Source organism: Dermacentor albipictus, unplaced genomic scaffold (genome assembly GCF_038994185.2).
Source record: "Dermacentor albipictus isolate Rhodes 1998 colony unplaced genomic scaffold, USDA_Dalb.pri_finalv2 scaffold_17, whole genome shotgun sequence".
In the NCBI taxonomy this organism is placed as follows: Eukaryota; Metazoa; Arthropoda; class Arachnida; order Ixodida; family Ixodidae; genus Dermacentor; species Dermacentor albipictus.
This window is the reverse complement of record NW_027225571.1, coordinates 4,109,949-4,133,990: the sequence shown is the minus strand read 5'-3', so window position 1 is coordinate 4,133,990 and position 24,042 is coordinate 4,109,949. Positions and strand designations below refer to the sequence as shown.

General features: G+C 44.1%; 1 protein-coding gene across 1 annotated transcript in view; it reads right to left on the bottom strand.

Moving 5' to 3' along the window:
* The window catches only part of LOC139052044 (cytochrome P450 4c3-like), a 40,681-nt gene extending 20,475 nt beyond the window's left edge, over window positions 1–20,206 (bottom strand). The window contains exons 1-5 of the mRNA XM_070529115.1: window positions 20,133–20,206; window positions 17,503–17,690; window positions 16,048–16,117; window positions 9,136–9,307; window positions 7,712–7,885 (exon numbers count right to left, since the gene is read on the bottom strand). Of these exons, the coding sequence (XP_070385216.1) occupies window positions 7,712–7,885; window positions 9,136–9,307; window positions 16,048–16,117; window positions 17,503–17,690; window positions 20,133–20,206 (678 nt within the window). The remainder of the gene's footprint in view (window positions 1–7,711; window positions 7,886–9,135; window positions 9,308–16,047; window positions 16,118–17,502; window positions 17,691–20,132) is intronic.
* Window positions 20,207–24,042: the final 3,836 nt, after the last annotated feature.

Genomic DNA, 24,042 nt, shown 5'->3' with positions numbered 1-24,042 from the left:
CGGCATAAAAAAATAAAAGAGAGTGATATTGAAGCCTCATTTCGTTTATTAATAAACTGTGTATGGGCATGCAAAGCAGAGGCAGATTGATCGTAAATATCAATCCATCTCTGCTTTGTGTAATCAAGAGGCTGTGAACTTCTAGCGGAAGGGGCACTACGCCTGCCTGTCGTCCAATAAGTCAGAGAGAGAGAGAGAGAGAGCGTGAAAAAACAAAAAGGTGGACGACACATCACGAAGTTTTCTACTATGAAATGAAAAGTAGAAACCCAACTAGAGTGAAAGGTAAGAGGGATTGCAACATTAAAATCAAATCACAGAAACAGTGTTACACACGAAAGTCTCAAAAGCAACACGCTAGTGGTGAAGGTCAATCACAATTATTAAATAAACAGTATGCAGCAACCATAGTCTGCACATGTTTTTTTAGGGACATGTTGACTCGGCTTAGAAAAAAGCAAACCAGCCTCAACTTGCCGCAAACCGCCCAACAGAATATCGTCCTGGGGCTGTATTTTGGTTGTCATTCTGTTGTTCTGATTCTAGTCATCATCCGTCTACTATTGTCTATATTCTATTCAGGGGCGTAGCTAGGGGGGGGGGGGGGGCTTATGGGGCTTCAGCCCCCCCGCCTCCCCGAAATAATTTTGTGCTGTCCATGCGCCGCCGGCCAGAACAACCCCTGGCGCCGGAAATCATGCTCGATTTTGTCTAGAATGTCCTTTTCACGCTGGAAAAAACATTTTAGCGACATTTTAGCGCAAACATTGCGAAATCGGGCCGGATTTCGCGGCAACGCCCATGCACCGGGAGTCACATATCGTAACGCAAGGAGCTCCATCCGAGCACAAACTTGCGGCCGGGCTCGTCAGGGCGTCTCGCTGAGGCCGCGGAATCGGGAGCGCTTGGATTTCAATTCTGACACTTTATGAGTATAAAGTTCTAATAAATTTTTGATGCGAAAGGTGCGTTGATATTTCCAAAGTTGTGCTTTACATTTTCAATTCCGGAACTTTGTCGGCTTAACGTCGTTATAAACATTTGACGCCAAAGGTGCCTTGACTTTTCTAAAGTCTTAGATCGGAACATCCAACGAGACAAGTCAAATCAACACACTTTCAGACAAGTTGACAAAACACGCAGCGAGATACGATGAGACGAAGCGTTGTGGTGGTTCATTTGTGCTGTCATCTCGCATAAAAAAATATCAACAGGTTTTTTCACCTACGCCAAAGCATCCATGTCAAGACACTAAAGCCAGCCAGGGTAACTACGTTCTTATTTATGTTTTCTACTTTGACTTTTATTCGTGAGGACACATTGAGCCTTTTAAATTGTTTTATTCTCGCTACCCTACCCGCGGGCTCGCAGCCAGCAAGAGCGCATGCGTTTTTCTTTTGTTGCCCCGAAACCACCGCGCGGCGTACATCGGTACGCGTGTGGTTTTCTCTGGCCGAGTGAATTTTCGCCTGGCAGATTTTTGGACACCTTCTGGCTAGCAGACGAGAAAAAAAAACAATGGTCGCTCACCGTCATCACTGTGAAGACTTGACGGATTACCGTGTTCGCTTGAGCGCAACCTCTCCGGAAAGTCTTGTCTCGCTGGTGCAAAATACTGAGCACTATGCGTATGGTTCTCGGTGGACCAAGCGTATCCCGTTTTCTTCGATATTCATTCGGTAGCCACATTAGGTGCCCAAAGTAGGCATTGGATTGTCTCCAACATACTCTCCTTTACGTTTATTTTTTCATTTCGGTGCCCCCGCCCCACAAAAGGAAAAAAAAAGATACATTGTTGCGGCGCAGCGAATTGTCGCATGGTGACAGTTTGTTACATCTTTTGCGGAAAGTAATCGGCCACGGCACGCTTCGGTTGCCGGATACTATTATTATATTATTGTGATAGCAATTATATGAAGCCTCCTGGCGCATTCCTGCTGTCGCCGTTGCCCTCATGTTTCGTATGAAGTCTCAGGGAAAGTACGTGCGAGTGAAAGAGTAGGGGGGTGGAATGGGTGAGCCGACGATGGTGGCTCAGTCTTACGTGCGCAAAGGAGAAAAGCGGGTAGTAAGCGCGCCGCTTTCCGTCGCACGCGATAAATCGGATGGAGTGGATGGAATGGGGGCGGGATCTAGGAATCTGTGATAGCGCTACATGTTTGTTTGCCTTGTTTGAAGCATTATATACATTGACTTTTTCTTAGATGCGTAGATTTATTCGATAGTTATACGTATATTTAAATATCTTGTTGCGAGGTTTTGTGTATACGTGCAGTGAACTTTCTTTCCAGTGACACTTTTTTGCCCTTTATCAAGCATTTGTATATTCCATGGTATCTTCGCATTTATAATGAACGAGGGCGAGTTAAATGAAAGCGAGCCTACCGACGCCGCGCAATAATGGTTCGGTTCATTATCTGCGAGGCATGCGCGTAACACACAGACATGTTTCATTTACAAAAGTGACACGCAGATGTGAGGGTAAGTGTTCTTTATAGTTCTCATAGACTGGATTGAACATGGTTGCGTGACGTAATGAACACTTCAGACGTTGAGCAGCATAGTGCCGTAAATGTTTTGACAGCTGAAGGTGTTTCCCAAAAGGAAATTATTCACCGTATGGCTGCCGTGTACGTTGAACATTGCATTTCATTGGCCACTGTGAAGCGTTGGAGCAAACGGTTGAAAAAGGACGTGAAAGTTGCAAAGGCGATCCAAGACCGGGCCAAAGCCATCGTGCAATCACCCCCAACACAAGTGCAAAAGTTGATGAGCTGATGAGACAAGAACGGAGGATAAACATCGATGAACTTCCAGAGCGTGTGAACATCAGTCGCGGTTCGGTTCACACCATAATTCATGAACATCTCGGTCATCGGCTCTTGTGTGAGCAATGGATGCCCGAGATTTTGAACCACCGCCAGAAAAAGGTTCTGCGCTGCCTTTACTCATCTGATCCGGTATCACAATGAGAGTGACGACTTGACTGCAATTGTGATCGGGGACGAACCATGGTGCCACTACTACGAGCCTGAAACACGACGGCAAAGCTTACAGTGGAAACATTCGAATTCATTACCCCCAAAGAAAGCAAAGGCCGTCATTTCCGCTGGAAAGGTGTTGTTTACTATGTTTTTTTCGATCGTCAGGGGCCATTACTGATAGAATTTTCTAAAGCCGGAGAGAATCGTTTCCGATATTGTGAAACGCCGGATCGGCTGCGTGTCGCAATCAAGAACAAACGACGTTGAATATTGACGAAAATTGTTCCGCGACCAGGCTATGGCGTTGGGCTGCTGAGCACGAGGTCGCGGAACCGAATCCCGGCCACGGCGGCCGCATTTCGATGGGGACGAAATGCGAAAATACCCATGTACTTAGATTTAGGTGCACGTTAAAGAACCCCAGATGGTCGAAATTTCCGAAGTCCTCCACTGCGGCGTGCCTCACAATCAGAAAGTGGTTTTGACACGTAAAACCCCATAATTTAATTTTTAATTTTTCCACAATGCCGGTCGCGCCACGTCGCTGATGTGGTTAATACAAAACTGGCAAAGTTCAAGTGGGAAACGCTGCAACATCCGCCATACAGCTAAGACTTGTCGCCTTGCGACTTCCACATTTCGGGGAAAATGAAAAAAAAAAAAACAGCTTAAGGGAAACAGACTCGTGTCGAACGATGACGTGTAAGAGTCAGTTGCAGATTTCTTGAAGCAGTAACCTAAGAAGTTTTATTAAACGGGAATTACGCGACTCGTTAGTCAATGGGATAAATGTCTAAATGCTCATGGAGACTACTTTTAATTAAGTACTCCGTTTGTCATATATTTGCATTGGCTCACTTTCATTTGACTCGCCCTCGTATATTTTGCAGAACGGCTTTATATAGGCGCTCTCTCTTGGGACAATAATTTCTTTGCAATTATTCACGATACACGACCGGTGACAGCTGCTCCTGCGTAATACATAGGAATACATGACAGCGTCATTGAGATTTTTCACTGCCCGTTGCATATGTACAAAAATGTAAACAAGGTTGTTGAATGACAAAGTTTTATTAACATATTTGTCCTCAACTTGTTCATTTCATGGCCTTTACATTTTTCATATCAGTGGCATGCACTGCTTTGCTGGTTTCGAACTGATATAATTCTAAGGATTGTGTGATATTTTCTTTACTTATTAAATAGACAAAAACATGGAAGCATTGATATCAGTTATCTTAAGCACAATTTCTGGCACATACGAGTATTCTTATTAAAAATACAGATATTACTTGTTTTGGCAGTGCGTAGCGTTCAAGAATTCGCTTGCAGCATCTTTGGCAATGGCAATGCAGTTATTATTCATGTATTTGATCTCTCGACAAATTGTTTAAGAGGAAGCTTTAGCTCGGGCCCAACTCCAACGCGGCCTATTCAAATGAATGTAAAACGCAGAAACGCTTTTCTGAGATAACCCCTGGATCACTTTTAATGAAATTTGTTGAATTTGAGAACGTTAACTTCTAGTATCTATTGGAAGCGGAAGTTCGATTTAGGGCCTGAATTTTGTTTAAAATAAATTGAAAAATTTGAAAACGCGAAAAAAATAGAAGCACGACGTTTACAAACTAAAAGCTCTACATCAAAAACGGGTATCGTGGTTCGTCAAACGGCATCTATTATAAGAGTCAAATCGGACAAATTCTGTATGTCCATTTGTATCTTACATGAATTGATAACGTTGTGTACAAGGGTTCTGCAGAAGCCGTGTTTCCATAATATTACATTTTTTAGATTCATGTGTAACATATCAATTTTGTCCGCTTTAGATGTACTATTAGATGCGATTCACAGAATTGTGGTATTATTTTTCATTGTTGAGTTACAGAGTTTTCAACGTGATAGTTTCGTTTTCTGAAAATTTGGGATTTGTGCTAATTTTTAATAAAACATTGACAACCTAAATGAAAAATTCGAGACCGGAAGACAGTAGAATCTAAGTTTTTCTTTAAATGCAACAAACCTCATCAAATTTTGTGCTGTGGCTGCCGAGAAAAACTAATTCACCTCGTACATGTATTTAGATAGGAGCATCCGAGATAAAGCTTCCCCTTGAGGAGGAGGCCAAGCTGCAACGTGAGCCCCTCCCCCCCCCGAACGAAATTTCTTGCTACGCCCCTGATTCTGTTATCACACGTGGATACTGGTGATACGACTGACCTCGGTGATACCAGGGGCACGACTTCGTGCGAGGCGATAATGAATGACAAATATATTGGAAAAATGAAAAACAGTCGTTATAACATACGGCACCACGGCGCACGACACGAGCACAAGCAAGCCGATAGTCGGAACCCACGCAAGAAGGCCTAAATCGGGGCTCTGCACTCGCCGTTACGGGTTATTTAAATTGAATTCTGGGATCTACGTGCCAAAAAACACGATCTGATTATGTGGCACGACGTAGTGGGAAACACCGGATTATTTTTTGACCACCTGATCTTCTTGAACTATAGAACCAAATGCACAGTGCACGAGCGTTTCGAATTCTGCCCCCATCGAAATACATCCGCCATGCTGGGATCGAACCCGCGAGCTCGTTCAAAGTAGTGCCAGCAGTGCAACGCCACAGCCACTGAGCTACAGCGACGGGTCATTGCACAATATTTAATTCCCATAAATGCAATTTCTGCACCTCATTCCAGTTTTACGACGGACTTCAGCGGGCCGAAGAGAACCGGCTGAGCAATATTTGGCGGGAGGTCACCCAGTACAAACGTACCTGTGAAGCCGTTGGCGCCCTCATGATTCTACACGCCGTCTATACAGGGTATCCCACGTAACTTGAGCCACAAATTAAAGATATACAAAGCCACGTAGCTGGGCAGAACCAAGGTAATGTTGTTTGCCGTCGTTTGGAGATGCTCAGATTATTTATAAAGTATGCCTAATTAGTTACCTTAATTAGGTTAATTAGTTAAGTTAATTATAGTCTTAACTGATTAATCAAATTTTCAGTTATTATAGTAAGATGTAAAGTGTCAATTGGAAATTGTAGAGCAACACGAAGAACTCCCAATACAGCTTTCTGTTCCTCGATACGTGCTACATAAAACCGTTTTTCCGAGGGTGAAAAAGGCCCGCGAACACGTACAAAAAAATTAAGTGCCTCGAGCGGCCAGTCGTGCGGCAGTATTGTGTGTATTCGCGGGCTTCTTTCACGCTCGGAAAAACACTTTTATGTAGCACGTATCGATAAATAGAAAGCTGTAGCGAGAGTTTTTCTTCTTGCTCTACAATTTTCTCATTGGCACTTTTAATCCAATTGTAATATTTGAGATGTCGATTAATTAATTAAGACTAATGACCTAATCAGATGGAATTAAAAATAATCTGAGTATCTCTAAGCGACGACAAGCAACATTACCTTGTTTCTGTCCAGCTACGTGGCATTTGCATGTACCTAATTTTTGGCTCAAGTTATGTGGGGCGCCCTGTATATCTTCTCGCAATCTTACCTGCTTACCAGCAGCTGTACCGAACACAATATTAAGCTTTATTCTTGCTGTCAGGCGTGTCTCGTTGCCACTGAGCTAAAATACCTGCAGTAAAAGCATACCCTTGCTCTTGACTTGCCAGAATCCACATCAAGGGCGCCTTATTATCACGGGCAATCTGGCTACAAAACGGGCCAGATTGCTACTCGTGTTGTTACGAAGTGTGCAGAGGTCGCCTGCGCTTTTACAGAGCGATGAATTGGTCAGGCCTTGTAGTTCAGTAGCCATCACTGTCATTACGGCGAAATGTGTCACTATTATAAACATCGCACTTGGTGTCCACTATACGGCTGCCGTACTCGCATACGTCCGTGTCATAACTGCCTCCTTCAATAATTAGGAAGCTCCAGCCGTGGTCTTTTTGCTTACATATATATGTGAATGCATTATTTACTTTGCCTGTGCATCGAAATGCACCGGCGGCGCCCCGAAAGGCTGAACAGGCCACTAGCGTCATAAGGGGTGGCGGTCGTGTCAAACATCTCAGATCTGTCTTTCGATTTCCAACAGCAACGGTCCCTCACATAATTCGCATTTCGCTTTCTTGTCGAGGTGGCTGGTTGAACTGGTGGATGACAAAGCACATATCCCCAGTTAAAGAATAACGAGTTGGCAGACTTGGAGATGTACTGTCACACTTGCCAGTGTAATACTGTCTTAGATAACACGACTGTTTTGGTTAGAAACAAGGGCGATCCGTCCCATTAGATATGTGAAATGTCACTATATTTCGAAGGTTAGTGATGACAGCTTTAGCTAGCCATCTGTATAGCCTTGACTTCGAAGGAAATACGTTTTCCTGAATACTCTTTCCTTCTATGCACTGATTAAATCATTGCGTGGCTTGTTTGATTTATTTAGCATACTTAGCGCACATCAATAAAAGTGGTTAGATAAGAGTCAGTGCTACGTCCTGTTTAACTCCTGTTATCCTACCTTTCGCGCGGTCATTATCATGACTGCGCGAGCTCTCCAGAACTTACTCTGTGCACTACACCGTAGTTCTGGTGAACTTGTCGCTGACGTAAGGTAAATTCATTACCGAAGAGGTGAGAAAGCACACGAAATAGGTTTTCAATTAATGATAGGCCAATGTGGGGTCAATGGAAGCGATCGAGTAGACGTAGCCTTCTGTACTGCGCGCGACCACGAAAACTCTGTTCAGCGTACCTCGAACATGAAGGTGTCCACCTCTTCGCGGATGTCCTCTTCAGAGATGCTGTTCTCGTTTATGTGGTGGTCAAGCAGGACATCCAGGAACATTGGCCGCTTCTTGAGTTCGTCGCTGGAGTCCGTTATGAGCCGCTTCTCGGCGAGCTTGACGTCTTTCCGTTCGCGTATCACCTGCACGGCAGCCGGGGAACGCATTAGTTTCTCATTATTAGTCGATTTTCTCCAACTTAATCTACAAAAGTCTTACTGTATGGCTTTCAGCCACGTGGTTCGTGCTTCTGCTGTTCTTACGTGCTTATTGATGCACTCTTTCCGCAATGGCAGTTATCATCAAGGAACTGCATTTCATCTGTTATGACGGATGTCGGTGCAGTTCGTCCTTATCAGTCACTTGTTATCCATGTTTTAGAACAATTTCTAGCTTTCTATCTTGCGCAACAAACGTCTTAGTTTTCTTTCTCTTCTTTCGTGGTGAAATATTTGCGCTCTTGCTGTACAACGCATAAAAAGGCAGATAATTTAAACTGTAACCATGCCACTTGCCACTACACCTCTGTGTGCAATATTTTAATACGAACCTAAAAGACGCTAGAACTTAACGCTTTCAAAATAACATGCGAAATAAAGCACACAAGTTAACAAAGCACTGCTACTTTGCGCAATTGACATTCTCAGATTCCCACGAAACAAGAAGTCTTTTGTTCACTAACGCGGCTACACCATTGTGCATTGTCGTTCTGCATGGAGGTAGCGCCTCTTTTATAAAGAACATTCTAATTACCACCTCACAAATGGCACGTACGCTAGTGCAAACTATTGGTTGTAATGTAATGCACACCGTGCATCCAAGCACTCTTGCAGTGCTCATGAAGGCTTGTGCATCGACGTTGCCAGCACGTAAACACTTATCAACAGAGGGAAAGTGACAGGAGTGAGGCAATACCGTTATCGCTGAAACACACCTTTTAGAATGCACTGATTAGTTCTATCATCAAATTGAAGCGAAACCAAAGATTAAAAGCAGTGTTTTTTCGCAAAGATAACAATATTTATTTCGGTGCAACCTCTTTTTTTCTATCAACCTACCTGCCTTCCAATCTGCGTTCTTTATCTCCCCTTCATTGCAATAGGTGATAAAACTAGAAGACTGAAATTACTCTTTCACAAATTGAGTCTCAGAAATGTCAATCCACCCTGCAGCTCGCAATCTTGAAAAGGAAGTGGCAAATGTCCATGTGAACGTGGCACGTTACATCGGCAGAAACGTTTTGCACACTTGTCAAAGTGGCCTGCCGAGTCTGAATTCTAACCTCGATAATATTGTTTTAGGGTGCAAGAATTGCAGAATTGATCTGATCATTGACAAAACTGTTTGTGGTTTGACCGAGCATGCACCGCACCGGAGGAAGGAGCATGCCTACCTTTTTGGTGAATGTGTGGATGGCGCTTATGTCGTGGTGGTAGAGACGTCCGTTCCTCGTTAGCCGGTAAAGAGAGTCCAGCCACAGCCACGGCCGCACGGCACGGTTGATGAAGTTGCTGCCCACTCTCCAGGTGGCGCCACCATGCGACACGAAAGGCGCCAGTTGAAAGCTAGGGCATACACTACCATGCCCCCGTTTAACAAGAATAATCGGTGTGGCTAACACCGCACTGTAGCTGGCATGAGATGGGGCACACGTAGCCAGTGATGTCGGAAGAAGCTTTGCTTCAGCCTGCAACAGCCCTCACAAATGTGCCTGTGTAGCTATTTCAACTGCTAGTATTGTTTACTGACCTAACTATGTGATAAGCCACATGCATGGAAAGGATCATCAGTCACTCTAAGGAATGCTATATTGCGCCACGCCGTTCCTACCACTTAATAGTGGTAGAAACGCTGAGCCACAAGACACACTTTTGCCCAGCTTCCACGTCGAATTCTGGCGCATGCAGCGTATTGGCATTCCATTTTCATCATCATCAGCCTATATTTATGTCCACTGCAGGACGAAGGCCTATACCAGCGATCTTGAAGCTCCCTTGTCTTACGTTAGATGATTCCAAGTTGCAGCTGCAAATTTCCTAATTTCATCACCTCACCTAATGTACTACAGTCCTCGACTGAGCTTCCCTTCCCCTGGCACCCATTCTATAATGCTAATGGTCCGTAGGTTGACTGCCTTACGCATTACATGGCCTTATGCATTACATGGCCGCTTTCTTACTGTCTCTTAACGTTAGGCCTTACATTTTTCACTACATCACTCTTTGCACGGTCCTTAACTTGTTCTCAAGCTTCTTTGTTAGCCTCCAACTTTCTGCCCCATATGTTGGTACCGCTAAAAGGCAACGATTGTACTCTTTTCTTTTCAGCTGCAGTGGTAAGCTCCCAGTTAGGATTTTGTAATGCCTATTGTACGCACTCCAACCCATTTTTATTCTTCTGTAAATTTCCTTCTCATGATCAGGGTCTCCTGTGAGTACCGACCTAGATAAACGTACTCCTGCACAGATTCTAGAGGTTGACTGGCGATCATGAATTCTTGTTTCCTTGACAGGGTTTTCAACACTACCTTTGTCTTCGGCATATTAATCTTTAACCCTACTGTTACGCTTTTTCAGTTGTCCCCAATCATTTGTTGCAATTCACCCCCAGTGTTGCTGAACAGGAAAATGACATCTGCAAACCGAAGGTTGTAGAGATATGCACTTTGATCCTCACTCAGTCTAGTAGCTGATAGATTCCCTGTCTAATTGCTTCAATACTTCTTCCAAGCATGCAGTGAATAGCACTGGAGAAATTTTGTCTCATTGCCTGACCGCTTTCTTGACAGGAATGTTTCCATTTGTCTTGAGGGAGAATCAGGGTAGCTGTGGAGTCTGTGTACATATTTGCCACGATATTCCCGTATGCTTCCTGTACTCCTTCATTACTTAATGCCTACATGAATGCTGGTGTCTCTTTGACTCAAATGCATTTTCATGACTTATGAAGGACATGGAGAGAGGTTGGTTGTACTCTGCAGGTTTCTAAAATACCTGGTTGATGACATGGATGTTATCTATTCTAGAATACCCTTCCTGAAGCCAGCAAGTTCTCTTGGTTATTCGTGTTATTCAAGTCAAACGTTGCCCTGATTGTATTGGAAATTACCTTGGTGAATATTTTATACAATACTGAAAGCAAGCTAATGCGTTTCAATTTTTCAATGGATTGCTTTTCTCTTTCTTACGAATTAGTATTATGTTAGCATTCTCTCAGCTCTCTGGTACAGTTGAAGTCGTGAGGCATTGCGCATAAAAGGCCGCAAGCTTTTCAAGCATACTATTCTCACCATATTTGAATAAATCGACTGTAATTCGATCGTTTACGCACGAATAGGTATGAATGAGAACTTGGTATGGACAAGCTCAGAAGAACGGTAGCAGAGACACTTTTTTTTTAGAGATACGAGGACATATTAGACGCCTTAGATTGATACCCTCAGTATCACTATTTCCTTATGGTTTCTTGTCGACAGTATAGCCTGAAAAGATGCTGGGCCGTATGTGGCAGAATGGCGCTCAACGGTGGAACGTCGTCAGCGAGAAAAGCAATGTGTTCGTGGGATGAAAGCGACATGCAAATGGGGGTCCGTCGGTTAGCATCGCATCTAAAAACGCCAATGTTATTTTTCTGTATAGCTGTAACCTTTGCGGAGTATCGACGTTTGAGCGTTGATGTTTAGGTTTTTGAAAGGAAAATGTTATGCAGTGATGGCCCAGTCAGTTTAGGATTTGGAGCAATTTTTGGAGCAGGAAAAATGTCTTTCACGAGCAGTTTAGTAGCACCCACACCAGCATTTTGGTGCAGTTTCGGAGCAGAAAAATTGGTCTTTTTGGAACACTTGGAGCAGTACAGCACTAATCTGTAGCCATTTAGCGAAGCTTGTTATTACTGTGCAATCAGTTAGCGCTGCTCAACAGTGAAGCAAGACACAGAGCCAACAGCAACCAATTAAGCATGCCTTCCCACGGACGGTATACCATGCATGGCATGTTGCAAACATCTTTATTTGGGTAGGCAAGGAACTTGATATCGTAAACAATAAGACAAAATGTTTTAGGCTAAAGAGAACAGAAACACGCAGCTAGGCGCAAGATACATAAAAATTACAAATGAGCTAGAACAATTTGCGCCCTCAGGCACAAGGCAAAAAGTGATGGCAAATGTCTTACGTGCATTTCAAATGACAGATCAGCTTTTATATGCTTTACCACCCTAGACAAAATATATATTACGCCCAATAACAATGTTAGATGCTCGACAAGAAACTATGCATCTATGAATGGCGCTAAGATGAGATGCTTCCGAATGGTGTGTCGCAAAGGTGGAGCATGGCATTGGAGGGCAACGTTCTTACCATCCACTTACACTTTCTTTTGTTATGAGGCAGTTTTTTGGCTTCCAATGTGTCATGTGGCCTCTGCGAATAGATTCAAATCGATTCGGGCTAAAACCGTGACTTTTGTCGCCGATACCCGACCCACCTTTCGAAGCCCTACCGATTAGGCCTAATGGTCAAGGACGTTTACAGCGGTCGTTCGCATGTGCGAACGCGTGAATCTGCGTGTATGAACACGCGTATGCGATATGATTTGCGTGCTTTCAAGTGGCTAATCGGTCTTATATCTTCGCATGTAGACGCTGCTTTCGTCGCCGTTCCCTCTGTCAGCGTCGGGTATGGGAATTGCTTCGATTGCAGCTAACGACCCGGACGACCTTTGTAACAAGGAAGGCGTGCTTCATAATCAGATTGTGGTTTTGCCACGTAAAAATTCCACAATTAAATTTTATTTTGTCCCGAAACCAACTGAGCGCCGTGGTAACGCTCAGTGCAATGCATCGGCCTCAGCCAAGTAACTCACCAAATATACGAAATATAGAGTACTAGATAATCGAGTCGCGAATTGAATTATTTGAATGCTCACAAGTTGATTAGTGTACTTGAGCAAAGCCAACTTCCGATTTTTCGGACTCCCTAGGGGCCGCAAAAATGTCCAAGAATTCAGGCAGTCCTAAAGAAACGAATTCATGCCTTTTACTGCCCTTGTTCAGGGGCTCAAATCGCCACAGGCACGCCCGAAATAGCTCTCAAAGCCTGCGAGTACAGTTATTAGGCGTATCGGTGCTTGTACTGTGACAGGAAACGGCGGGTGCACGCGTGCATAATTAAGCAATACATATTGTGTGCCCTTACAATTGATTGTTCCCCCTCTTGGTATGCATCACCACATGCTTCACCGTATCATTGTATGCTTCACCGCATTACAACAATCTATTGAGACAAAGCTGACTTCCTGGAACCAACATTATGCAATGCGTCGTGCTTTGCGAGTTTCGTAGCCATTGGCGAGGATTACAAAGGTGGAGTCGGCCCCATTGCCAACAGCGGCGAATTCTCTTAATGGAAAACACGGCACCAAGCAGCAAGACGCTTCGTAGCCAACGTCGAAGTAGCTAGGCCTCGCGTTGCCACGGTGGTGGCTACGGCTGCCAGCGGATCTGCGTGCGACAGCGCCTGCTCTAGGCAGCGAGATAATCAAAATGGCGAATGTGGTGGCTTCGATCATTGCCGTTTCGAACCTGTGGTCATGGCTAAAAGTCCGGAACACCGGAATGGTGTTCGCCCTCCGGAACACCGGAGGGCGAAGGGTTTTTCCGTACGCAATTTCAGATGTTCTTATACACTGACTCTAAGGGGCACCGTGGCGGTGCCGCGAAGGCATCCTAATTATCGGACGACCGGAAAGTCGGTAGTTGACTGTAGTTGCATAACCCTACTGAAAACATTGCATTGCCGTGGAAACGCGAGAATACCGCACTTTTGCGCAGTTGGCACATATGGCACTTGAGTGGGCGCAGCCAGGCGCAGTCAAATCAAATGGTAAAAAAAAATGGCGCAAATGGCGCAGTTGGACCACCACTGGTTATGGTTTAGGATGTGTTCACTGAACTATGGTACACATCCAGATAAGTTCGTCTTCTAATACTTACATTCACCCTAAATTCGTGCAGCTAGGGTAAAAAAAAAGAGCCGCAAAAATAATCGTCATTTCTTCCTGACGTGACGCCGATGTTCCTCAGGACAAAACCGTCGTGTGAATACCAATTGATCATAATAATTCAGTACAAGTGGACAGTTCCTGAGGGTTAGATTCTATCAATACCTTTCGATCGTATGGTAGTTTCCATGGCTGTTAGATTCGATTGTTTCTAACTAAGGGGGGGGGGGCGAATATTCGAAGTTTCGAATACTAATCGAATAATACAGACTAACTACCCGTATTCGTACTCGAAAATGAACTAATCGGCATTTTCGAATATCTCAAAGCAACCAAATATTTCGCAACAACCGAAAGTTGAAGTCTGGTTACCGTTCGCCGTCTGGCTAAACAAAGTATTTCAAAGCAACGTTTTGAAGCAATGCAGAAACGAGAAACAAAATGAGCAATGCAAACTTTGTTTTCAGTTTTTTGGCAGCAGCCTGCATGTCAACCTGTGAGTTTCGTTGTAGTCTATCGTTAAGGCTCTCATGCAGTCTATAATCATTTAGCCCCCCTTTTTATATGTAATTAAACGAGAGGCTGGCGCCTTTAGTGGCGCTGTCATGTAGCAGCTTAATCTTTTACGGTGCAACCTGTGATGTTTACTTTGCAATGAACATTTTCACATGTCTACAGAACACAAGCAGCCTTGCCATTTTTTTTCGCTTCCAACAACTTTTTATCCTTTTTCGGGAACCATTTATTTAAAGTCTTTGGAATGGTAGTTATACAGCATCCATTCTTATTAGGAAAACGTGTTTACTACCAGGCTCCAATTTTGTTGAGAAGCTATTCGTGCAGTCTTTCCTTGTGGCAGTGATCTTGGGTTTAAAACTGATCCTTTGTTTCTGATAGCTAGCCGTCTTACTTGCACTAGTCCGTACAGGCGCGGTACCTAAATATACCGAAATAACTAATCCTTCTGTAAATATATGCCTCAGGCTTCGACTATTCGACATTCTATTCGGTATTCGATACTTGCTATTCGTATTCCATTCATATTGGATAAAGTAGACATTCGACCACCTCTGTTTCTAACACTTGGTGGTTCTAAGAAGTAGTGTGACATCCTGTACACAGGCTGTTTTTACAGGTTGTGCAGATCTTCGCACCGAAACCTATTACCGCCACGCAAACTGCTTTCTCACTCGGGACTTTCTGACGGAAATACTCTCTCGAAAATTTTCTCCTGAAGCAATTTCCGCGTCTTGTGTTTTGGTGAAACCGCACTTCTTTTCTTGTTTCCTGCAGTGCGTCACGTGCTCTGAACGAAATTTGTTTAGAGTGGAAAAAAACTTTTTAATTGCTGTACTTTCCATAATGTATCCTATAAAGTATGTTTACTTTACCAGATAATATTTAGCGCACCCTGCTGGACTAGTAAGTTCATATTTAGACATCAAAATTGCGTAAGCAGCGACTATAAGAAAGTGGAGTAGCTAAGACGGCGCTTTTCTTGTCTAGTTCTAGAGTATTGTCCTTGCTTACGGTTTTTTATGACTACGGATGAAAACTTCTCAGTTTATCATCATGACTGCTGGCACATTCCACAATGGTTACGTGCACTTGTGAGCTCTGACTAGGCGTGTCTTCCTATTACTTCCTTACAATGAGCATATCAGAACCTAAAGCAACATGGTAGAGTGGCAGTGCGGCAACATGAAAACGTACGAAAGGCCAGCCTATCATTCATAGATCACTGATGCTCGATCGTAACTGCCCGCAACGCATGCACTTCGGAGCTAAAAATCACTTTTTAATGATCGGTAATTAGTTTTAGTAGAACCAATTCCTCTATGGTAGATAACCTTTCATTTCTACTTTCGAATTGATGTTCATTACAAACTGCACTAACTCAAAGACCATGTACGCGGATCAAATGGACTCGCACATTCAATGGTTGGTATTTCGTCCACAAAGACCCGGTTGTGTCAGCACATACTTTTTTTTTCTCTGCACCATCCCACACTGCGAAATACAAGCTTGCTATGTTCGCCTACACCTTAAACTGTTATCAAAGGACACTCGTTACGCCTTTCACCTTGTGATTACTCAGGCCCTGAGGATCCGTAAAAAAAAAGGCATGCAATGGCGTTAAGGTCAATGCCGCCCTCTCTTGGGCGTTCGTCAAACTACTCTCTCCAAGGTGTCTACATACATTTTCATATTTCCGAAAAGCGACGGACATCGGGAGCCCTTTCCCGCTCATTAGCTGTGCAGAATGTTAGCACCGCGAGCATCTCCCAGGAAGAGTGGCATCTCACCTGTAGATGTTGCTCACGTACGTAGAGGTCGGGTTCGTCTGCGCGTTCACCTTGACTCCCATGGAAGTCTCTGGGAAAGAGTCGCATGAACGTGAAGCGACGCATTAGGAGGAGCGCAAGTTAGAATATTTACCCGAGAATGCGGATGCAGCGAGCACACGCCCAGCGGGCATGTTTACCTTGAAAGCGAGAGAAGCTGCCCAAAATGAATGACTAAACAGTGGCAGAAAATTAGCTCGTGGCGGAAAGGCTTCATGCATATGAAACAGAAATGCGGCAGAGTACCACGGTAGAAAGGTCGAAATAACCATTCACCACTGAAACGGGGGAACGCTGTAGAGGTCGTCATACTGATCTCACATTGAACCCGTCCTTTTATTTCGAGGAATTTGAGTTTCAGCTTCAGTTAAGTCTATTTTCCTTACCTGCTTCAATTCGAGACTATCCTCTCGCTGAGAAAGAGAGAGCGCGTGATGTCGTTTATGAAAACTAGAGAAACCTGGCCGCAGGCCTGGCGTGATACTGTGGATGTAGAGTGAAAGATGAAACAACGCCCGCAAAAAGAACACACGCATACATCCATCTCTTACAAGCCATTCACATAGAAAACCACCTACAATGCCTTGTTAACACCAGATTGCCGCCAAAAGCGCCTCTGTATCGCACGAGTGGTACTTCTATACAGGCCGAAGTTGTCCCGTAGCTCGTTCGAGTGTTGCCATAACAAATCGCGTCACGGGAGAGTGGAACAAGCGAAACAGCAGTATCGGTGAACGCAACAAATCTAGCGTTAGCTGCCCCCTCTGCCATCACGATAATGAGCCCGTGGACATACCACACTTGCTGTGGACTCGCTCAGCTACCGCAAGCATCAGACGTCGTCATGCCGCTCGAGCTAAAGTCAGCATGCAAGATCAAATTGCCCTGCGAACACGGCTGAACGACACCTCGTATCGCACGCTCTTACATCTTGGAAGGCAGGCGCCTGCTGTGAACAGATGAACCTGGCAATATTTTTACCCAGTCCCCTCGCCGGCCTTGTGGTCATACCCTCGATATAAAGACGTTTTAACTACTACTTCTCAGGACGGAGGTCATGGCGAATTCATTGAAGCGGCATTCATGAGCGTTCTGTACAAGGAGTATACATAGCGGCTTTAGGCGCAAATTACATAACTTCACTGGAACGTTACACGTCAAGTACTTTAGGGAGTCTGGCATTTGAACCTTATAATGAAAGGGCGTTCTACACTGCAGGAATACGCCTTATTTAGTGCACCATGGTGGCGGCATGCCTATTCCATACTACCAGTTAAATTTGTTCTAGCCTACAGGTTAGACAAGCAGGAATATATATCTTCGTTTCAGTACCCCTCCCATCCACGCAGACACATCAGCCATTCTCTACACTTCCATTTTTTTTTCACAAATATTTCTTGCTCACGGCGAGCGTACCGCAAATAATGTCGAGAGTGCAGGCAGTGACGAACTTGGTGATGTCGATCACACCATGTGTCTGGTGCTGCAGCGCCTGCGCGAAGATCTCTCCTTGCTCGTTCATGATAGGCAGGAAGTCTTCGAGTATTCGAAAGTGGAACGCCGGCGTCAGCATCTTCCGCCGCGACTTCCACTTGGAGCCGGAACTGCAAATGTAGAAGAAAAAAAAATGTGTAGTATCTTCCTATCTGTCCGTGCTGGGGCTGTATTATCACTAGAATTAAAGGCCGAGCACGAAAGAAAAATGCAAGAAGAAGAAGGTGTTATAAGGCACGCTGATTGTTTTGACCCGCTTAATTCAACGACCTGATTCATAGCCAATCCTCCACTATGGGTATGCGCCACAACCACTAAGGTGAACAACAATAACAACAAAAATATGGCACCAGGCCGGACGTGATGCTTGATGACTGCTGGAGGAGAAAGAACAAATTATCAAGAGAATGTGCGACTAAAGTAAAAAAAAAACAATACGCCGCTTGACCAGCTTCATTTTCAGCGATGGCCACATACAAATTAACCGTTGAAAGACTTTTTCTCACATTTCTGCTAGAGTCTGAACTTATGGTGACAGATCGTCGTGGCAGCGAAAGAGACTCTCAGGCGGAGCAAATTGCTGGTCCAGTCTGCCAGGCTAGCCTCGCCTGTTGTAGTGCTACCGCCACCAACTGCTCTGTTCAGTGATTTGCAGTTTTGACTGCGCACAGGATGTAGCAGAGCCTGTATTCTGCAATCTAAGATGGCTGATTTTGCTCACAGACTAGGAGACTATAACACGTGCCTGACACAGACACACAGGCGCTGGTGTTTTTGTATTCACGTGTTATTGTTTCCAAGTTTGTGCACAAAAGTTGCCATCATGCATGAATTACTCGCCCAAACCAGTACCCTATACTCAGCTGTATACTGCGCACGTTCGCAATAGGAATACACGCGAAAATAGACGGCTTGTGCTGGACGGCGCTTTGTTCGATGAATATATAAAAGCAGTCACACCTGCGTTGGTTCCAACACAGCTGGTTCTCTCAAAGCTACACACTAAACAATTTAACACCCTAATGGGTGCGAAAAGGAGTGTTTTCTGTATTTACACCCATGTCTACATCCTTGCAGCACCCTTTTCGGCCAAAACACCCTATCCTAAGGGTATATACCACACATAAGGTGTGACTTTGCTCGAAAAAGGGTGTTAAATCGATGACTGAAGGGTGTTGAACGCATTGATGCACAAATCTGGGTAACGTGTACACGTCCACGCGTTGAGCAATGTGTTCACTTATTGCATTTTAAATGCGAAAGCATTTTATGTCCTTTCAGGTAGAAAAGCTGGCGTTCCCCGCAACAACAATCCGTATGGCGCCTTGCTCATGCCACTTCCCTTGAAAGCATTCAGAATCGCACCACCCGTTTTATTCTCTGAAATTATTCCCGTCATTCTAGCGTCACGTCCATGAAAAGAACACTAGGTCTACCTGACCTTTGGTTGTGTCGCAAGTACTTTCGTCTTTGCCTTTTTCGTAGAATATGCTACTTTAACCCTTCTTCTAAAAAAAAAAACTTTTCACCACACCAAGTGCTCGTCTCGCATCGACAATCAGCACAAAATTGATGTGCCATTATTCCTTTTTGACAAGAAGAGCCACTGAATGGAGCCGTCTTCCCGCCTCCACAGTCTCAATTTGGAACACCACTAATTCAAGATCGCCGTTCAAAGTGTCTTACAGTTTGATTTTCTATTCTTGCCCTGCACTGCATATATTGTATATTTTCACCCTTTCTTTCTGTTGTGCCTATTAGGAGTTGAAAGTATGTATAATAAATAAATAAAATGTGACGTCATCACTGTCTTGTATGACGTCAGTAGTAATACAGAAAGTAGTAAATAAAACAACGTTATTTATGAGCAATTATGGGCAATTAATGTGAAATAATGTGAATTAGGGTGGAATAAATTGGATTAAGCTTCGTACAAACTATAGCAAGGTGGATTACGGCAGATTATGTAGCATTGTGAACCACACGTGACAACGTATGAACTAACGTATCATGGTCACGTGACAGTTGCAAGTGTACATTCGTGTACAGCTACCCACTCACCGCCCTAGTTAGAGACCACTACGAAAGAGCAGCACACAGGCGGCCATGCGAGCAAGCAAACCTGTCAGAATAAACGGGCAGCAGCAGATGTTTATATATATATATAAATATATATATATATATATATATATATGTGTGTGTGTGTGTGTGTGTGTGTGTGTGTGTGTGTGTGTGTGTGTGTGTGTGTGTGTGTGTGTGTGTGTAATTCGACTGACTTCCCAATGACAACGACCGGAAGTGACGGGACGACGCTGTACCGTCACAGACCACTAGGCGCGCGGCAGGACGGGAAAGCGGAAGCTGCGCCATTATTGCATTCGCTGCTCTTGGTGCATGAAGTGCATTGTCTCGTTTTCGCCTCTGTTCGCGTCTGGCGCTATGCGAAATAATTTTAAACATGCGATTAGTTTTGTGCGCGGTGCAGAAAAAGATGTGGCCCGTGCTTTGTGTATTACTCGTACCCCACTTCAAAGCAAAGCGTTCGTACGCACCGGAAGATGGATCCATGGAGGCTGAAACGAGCAGTTGCAACGTGCCCAGTGTCGGCGGTTGGTAGTACCGCCATAATGGAAATATTCAGGCAAGTGCCCTTTTATTTGGTATTTGTTTGGTGGGTTACGTGTTATTGTTCGCTCTAGAAGTATCTCACTGTGATCTAGTAGCATAATCCATTAATGTAAGAGCAGGAGCAGGTGCGCTCCTAGTAGGGCAAGTAAGCTACTTCGATCGCGTCCTGTGTGACTAATATTTGTCAAACCTACATCGGGTGTGGTGCACCTGCATAGTTCCGCTTTGTTTCCCAGCGCTTGAACGTTCATAGGTGTGATTCTCTTGTGCGTTCAGCGCGACTTCTTGTAATACGGTCGTTCGCACTTAAGTGAAATGTGGTCGACCACTTTTGCGTCGCGTAGAAAAAGGACGACTGGCTTTGCCATCTTTCGAAAGAACCGGTGTGGTATTGGTTATCCCTGTTGCGGTCGCGTGCGGCTGTTGCTGCTTGCCGGACACCTTCAGCATATTTTCGGCTGGCTTTGTGCGTGTGTGTGTGCATGTGTATGTGCGTGCGCACGTGTACATGCCGGTTTGTATGGGCTGGCGTGTTTGCGTGTGTCTAGGGCGTACGTGTTTTGTGAGCGTGTTTGTGTATGCGTTCATGTGCGTGCATGTTTCTGTGTGGGTCGCTGTGTGTGCGTGGACGTGTTAGCGTGTCTGCCTGCATGTATGTGTGCTTGTTTGTGTTGATGAATGTGCGCATGCGCGCATTGAGAGTGCGCATATTTGTGTGCGCATGAGAGTGCGTTCTGTGTGCGTGCGTATGTATTGCATAAGGTCGGTAGAGTTTTACTCGCAATAAAGCCCTTCCAATTTGGTGCAGCGAGTGTTCCTGCCTGAAAGCCGAGTTTCGTTTCAAGCCACCTTGGACAACTGCTGTATGAGGCGCCGTTTCTCGGGAGGACCACTGGGAAGGCGTCAGGTATATGCGTCCTCGTTTTTCCCTCCTCTGCCCTGATAAATCCATATCCTTGATTGTTACTGTGAAAGGAACGTTACACTCAGAGCACAAATAAATGATTAAGAAATCTGGTAGTGTTTCGCCAGTACACTAATTCTGATCTTAAAAACTTGGATTTCCCATTAGCCTACATTTCCGTTGATGTAGACAACCACTGAAATTGTGAATGGTAGGTTATTCGAGACGTTCTACGTATATAGCAGTTGGCTTCTGAATCTTTAATGAGTTTAGAAAATTTGAAGTATTGTGCTTTAGAGGTATCATATACAGGCATTAGGTCTCTCTGGGTAGTTTGTATGTCCTTCTAGAGCTGTCACCTATAGCCCTATTGAAATTCGTAACTACAGCTTGGAGCACTGTGGAAGCTAGAAGGCTTGCCCTGGCTCTCGCGAAAGTGTTTAAGCTGGAAGTGTAGGTTGAGGAGTTTGGGGTTGGTCACACAAAGGCTTTCTTATGCCTTAGCAGTAGGAGTCTGTGGTACAGGCGTGTGTGTTTGTGTGTGTGTGTGTGTGTGTGTGCGTGCGTGTGTGTGTGTGCGTGCGTGCGTGCGTGCGTGTGTGTGTGTGTGTGTGTGTGCGTGCGTGCGTGCGTGCGTGCGCGTGTGTGTGTGTGTGTGTGTGTGTGTGTGTGTGTGTGTGTGTGTGTGTGTGTGTGTGTGTGTGTGTGTGTGAATTCGCTCCTCAAAAGGGAGTATGCGTGGGAGCTACTTCGTTGCTGGGGCTGTTTGCCAAGAATTGGCAAGAAAACACAGTAATCAATTTAACTTGAAATAATAAACTATGCAAAGCATCTGGTACAGTGGCGACAGCAGCATATGAGCATACCAATATGCAGTGGTGTGGCAATCTTAATGCATGACTGCAGCATCTGGAAGGAGGCTTGCTTCTTTTTCAGTAAGCAGCACAAAGTCCATATGTTGGCTTTTCTCGTGCAAACCAAAACGAGGCTCATTGCCAATGATCTTGTCTTTTGTTCTAATAGCATTTGTTTATCTCGAACTTAAAGCGTCGTTTCTCGCAGGTCATGCATGTGATAGCAGCAGTTTACCAATGCCCAGCCTTGGTGCCCTCCATTAAGAGCGATCCACTTGCGTTCGCCTTCGGACAGATGGTTGATATCTTGGACGCAGTTGTGAAGACAATATTGTAAGTAGATATAGGTGTATAGTGTAATATAATAAATCAAGTTATAATTTAAACTCTGAGCTCCTTGGCGGCCTAAGCTTGATATCATGTGCAGTTGTGTGGGGTTTTAAATATGGCCGATGGTACAGTGCATACTGTAGGTATGACTGCTGATCCAAAGTATACACTTGAATTTTTTTGATGGCCTTTCATAATGACGATTTTCTTTATGTAAGAATATTCACAGAATGGGACATTGCAGCATCATATTCTTCATTGTGCATTCAGTGCTAATTTCGTATCCCCTTCCTGCTACCAATTTATTTGCAGGAAAGGAATATTTGTTTACTGTCTGCAATGAGCTTGTTATTTGCTTATTGCATTACACTCTTCTACCTTTATTTATTCCCATATAAATCTGAAAAACCTTAAAATTTGAGTGGTTTTTATTTTGAATACAATATCAAAATGCACCGGATTGCAATCTAGACTGCAAGGGACTTGAAAAAATTACAAGAAACCAGTAACTCTGGTGGGCATTAAAGAAACGTTGCAACAGGCCATGCGCCTATTTCTTCTGCTGCAACTGCAAGAACTGCAAGCATATTTTATTTAACACAGTTTTGCAGAAAATAGCAGGCCTATCATTGTCTCTAAGCACAATCTTTCCTCATTTGCATCACGAAAATCTGTCTCATGCTTAATTTGGGACAAGTCTTTAAAATGAATGTTTCATAATTTTGAAACTACACAAAGTATTGGTTGAGGTTAGACAGTTTCAAGACAACTTGACCATGTTGAACCTCGACATTACTAGACAAGAGTAAAAAATGCACAGGAGCACTCATTCAATCAAATGCAATGCTTGTGGTCATTTTCCACGTGGCAAAATGTAATTTTAAGTAAGAAAGAGCGGGTAGCCAATTTACCACCCTAATGACTCATGCGGGAAATGGTTGTGGCTCTGCGGTTCATTGAATACCTGAACACTTATATACAATACCCCCCCCCCCCCAGTGAAGGGTAACTGTGCAATATATTTTGGGTGGTAAAAATGATTGTTTTAGGAGACAAGAAATTTCACGCTCTAGTTGAGAGGCTACAGAAAGGACTATGTAAACAGTCGCAGCCCAACATAAACTGCGCAGAAGGTACATCACAGTTTAGAGCATGAAGTAGAAATTGGGAGCATGAGGAAGGATCATAAGTTTAAATAAGAGAATACGACTTGTCAGCGTATTGCCAAGCTAACCCATTGAAAGAAGGGGGCGTGCACTAAGGAAAGTAGTTGACAACACATGGTAAATTTTCCAGGAGAGTATGCCGAAATTTCAATTCTTACTAAATTAGTAAATAAGAAATACACAATAAATTTTAGGGTACAGAAAGGGCTTAATAAACTGCTTTGGAGATCGTTGGGCTAGATGCATGTATTGCAGGGCAAATGAGAATGCCAGTGGGGGTTTCCTGATTTTCATGTTGTGTGCGCTCTCTGTAAAACAGTACTCTTTGTCTCCTAGTGTAATAATGTTGCGTAAAACAATTATTTTTTCATGGCTTGTGTATTTCACTCCTAATGTACTATATCCCATAAGGTTGTCAGCTGCAGTACTTATAAAGTGTAATGCACAGATATATTGCAGATTTCATAATGTTAATTTTATACTCAGGTCACATACACGCTCCTGAACAAATGTCTGCTGTTGAGAAATGTCGGTGGTAGTGTCTAGAAATTTTTTCACTCTTATTTTCCATGGTGAAAAG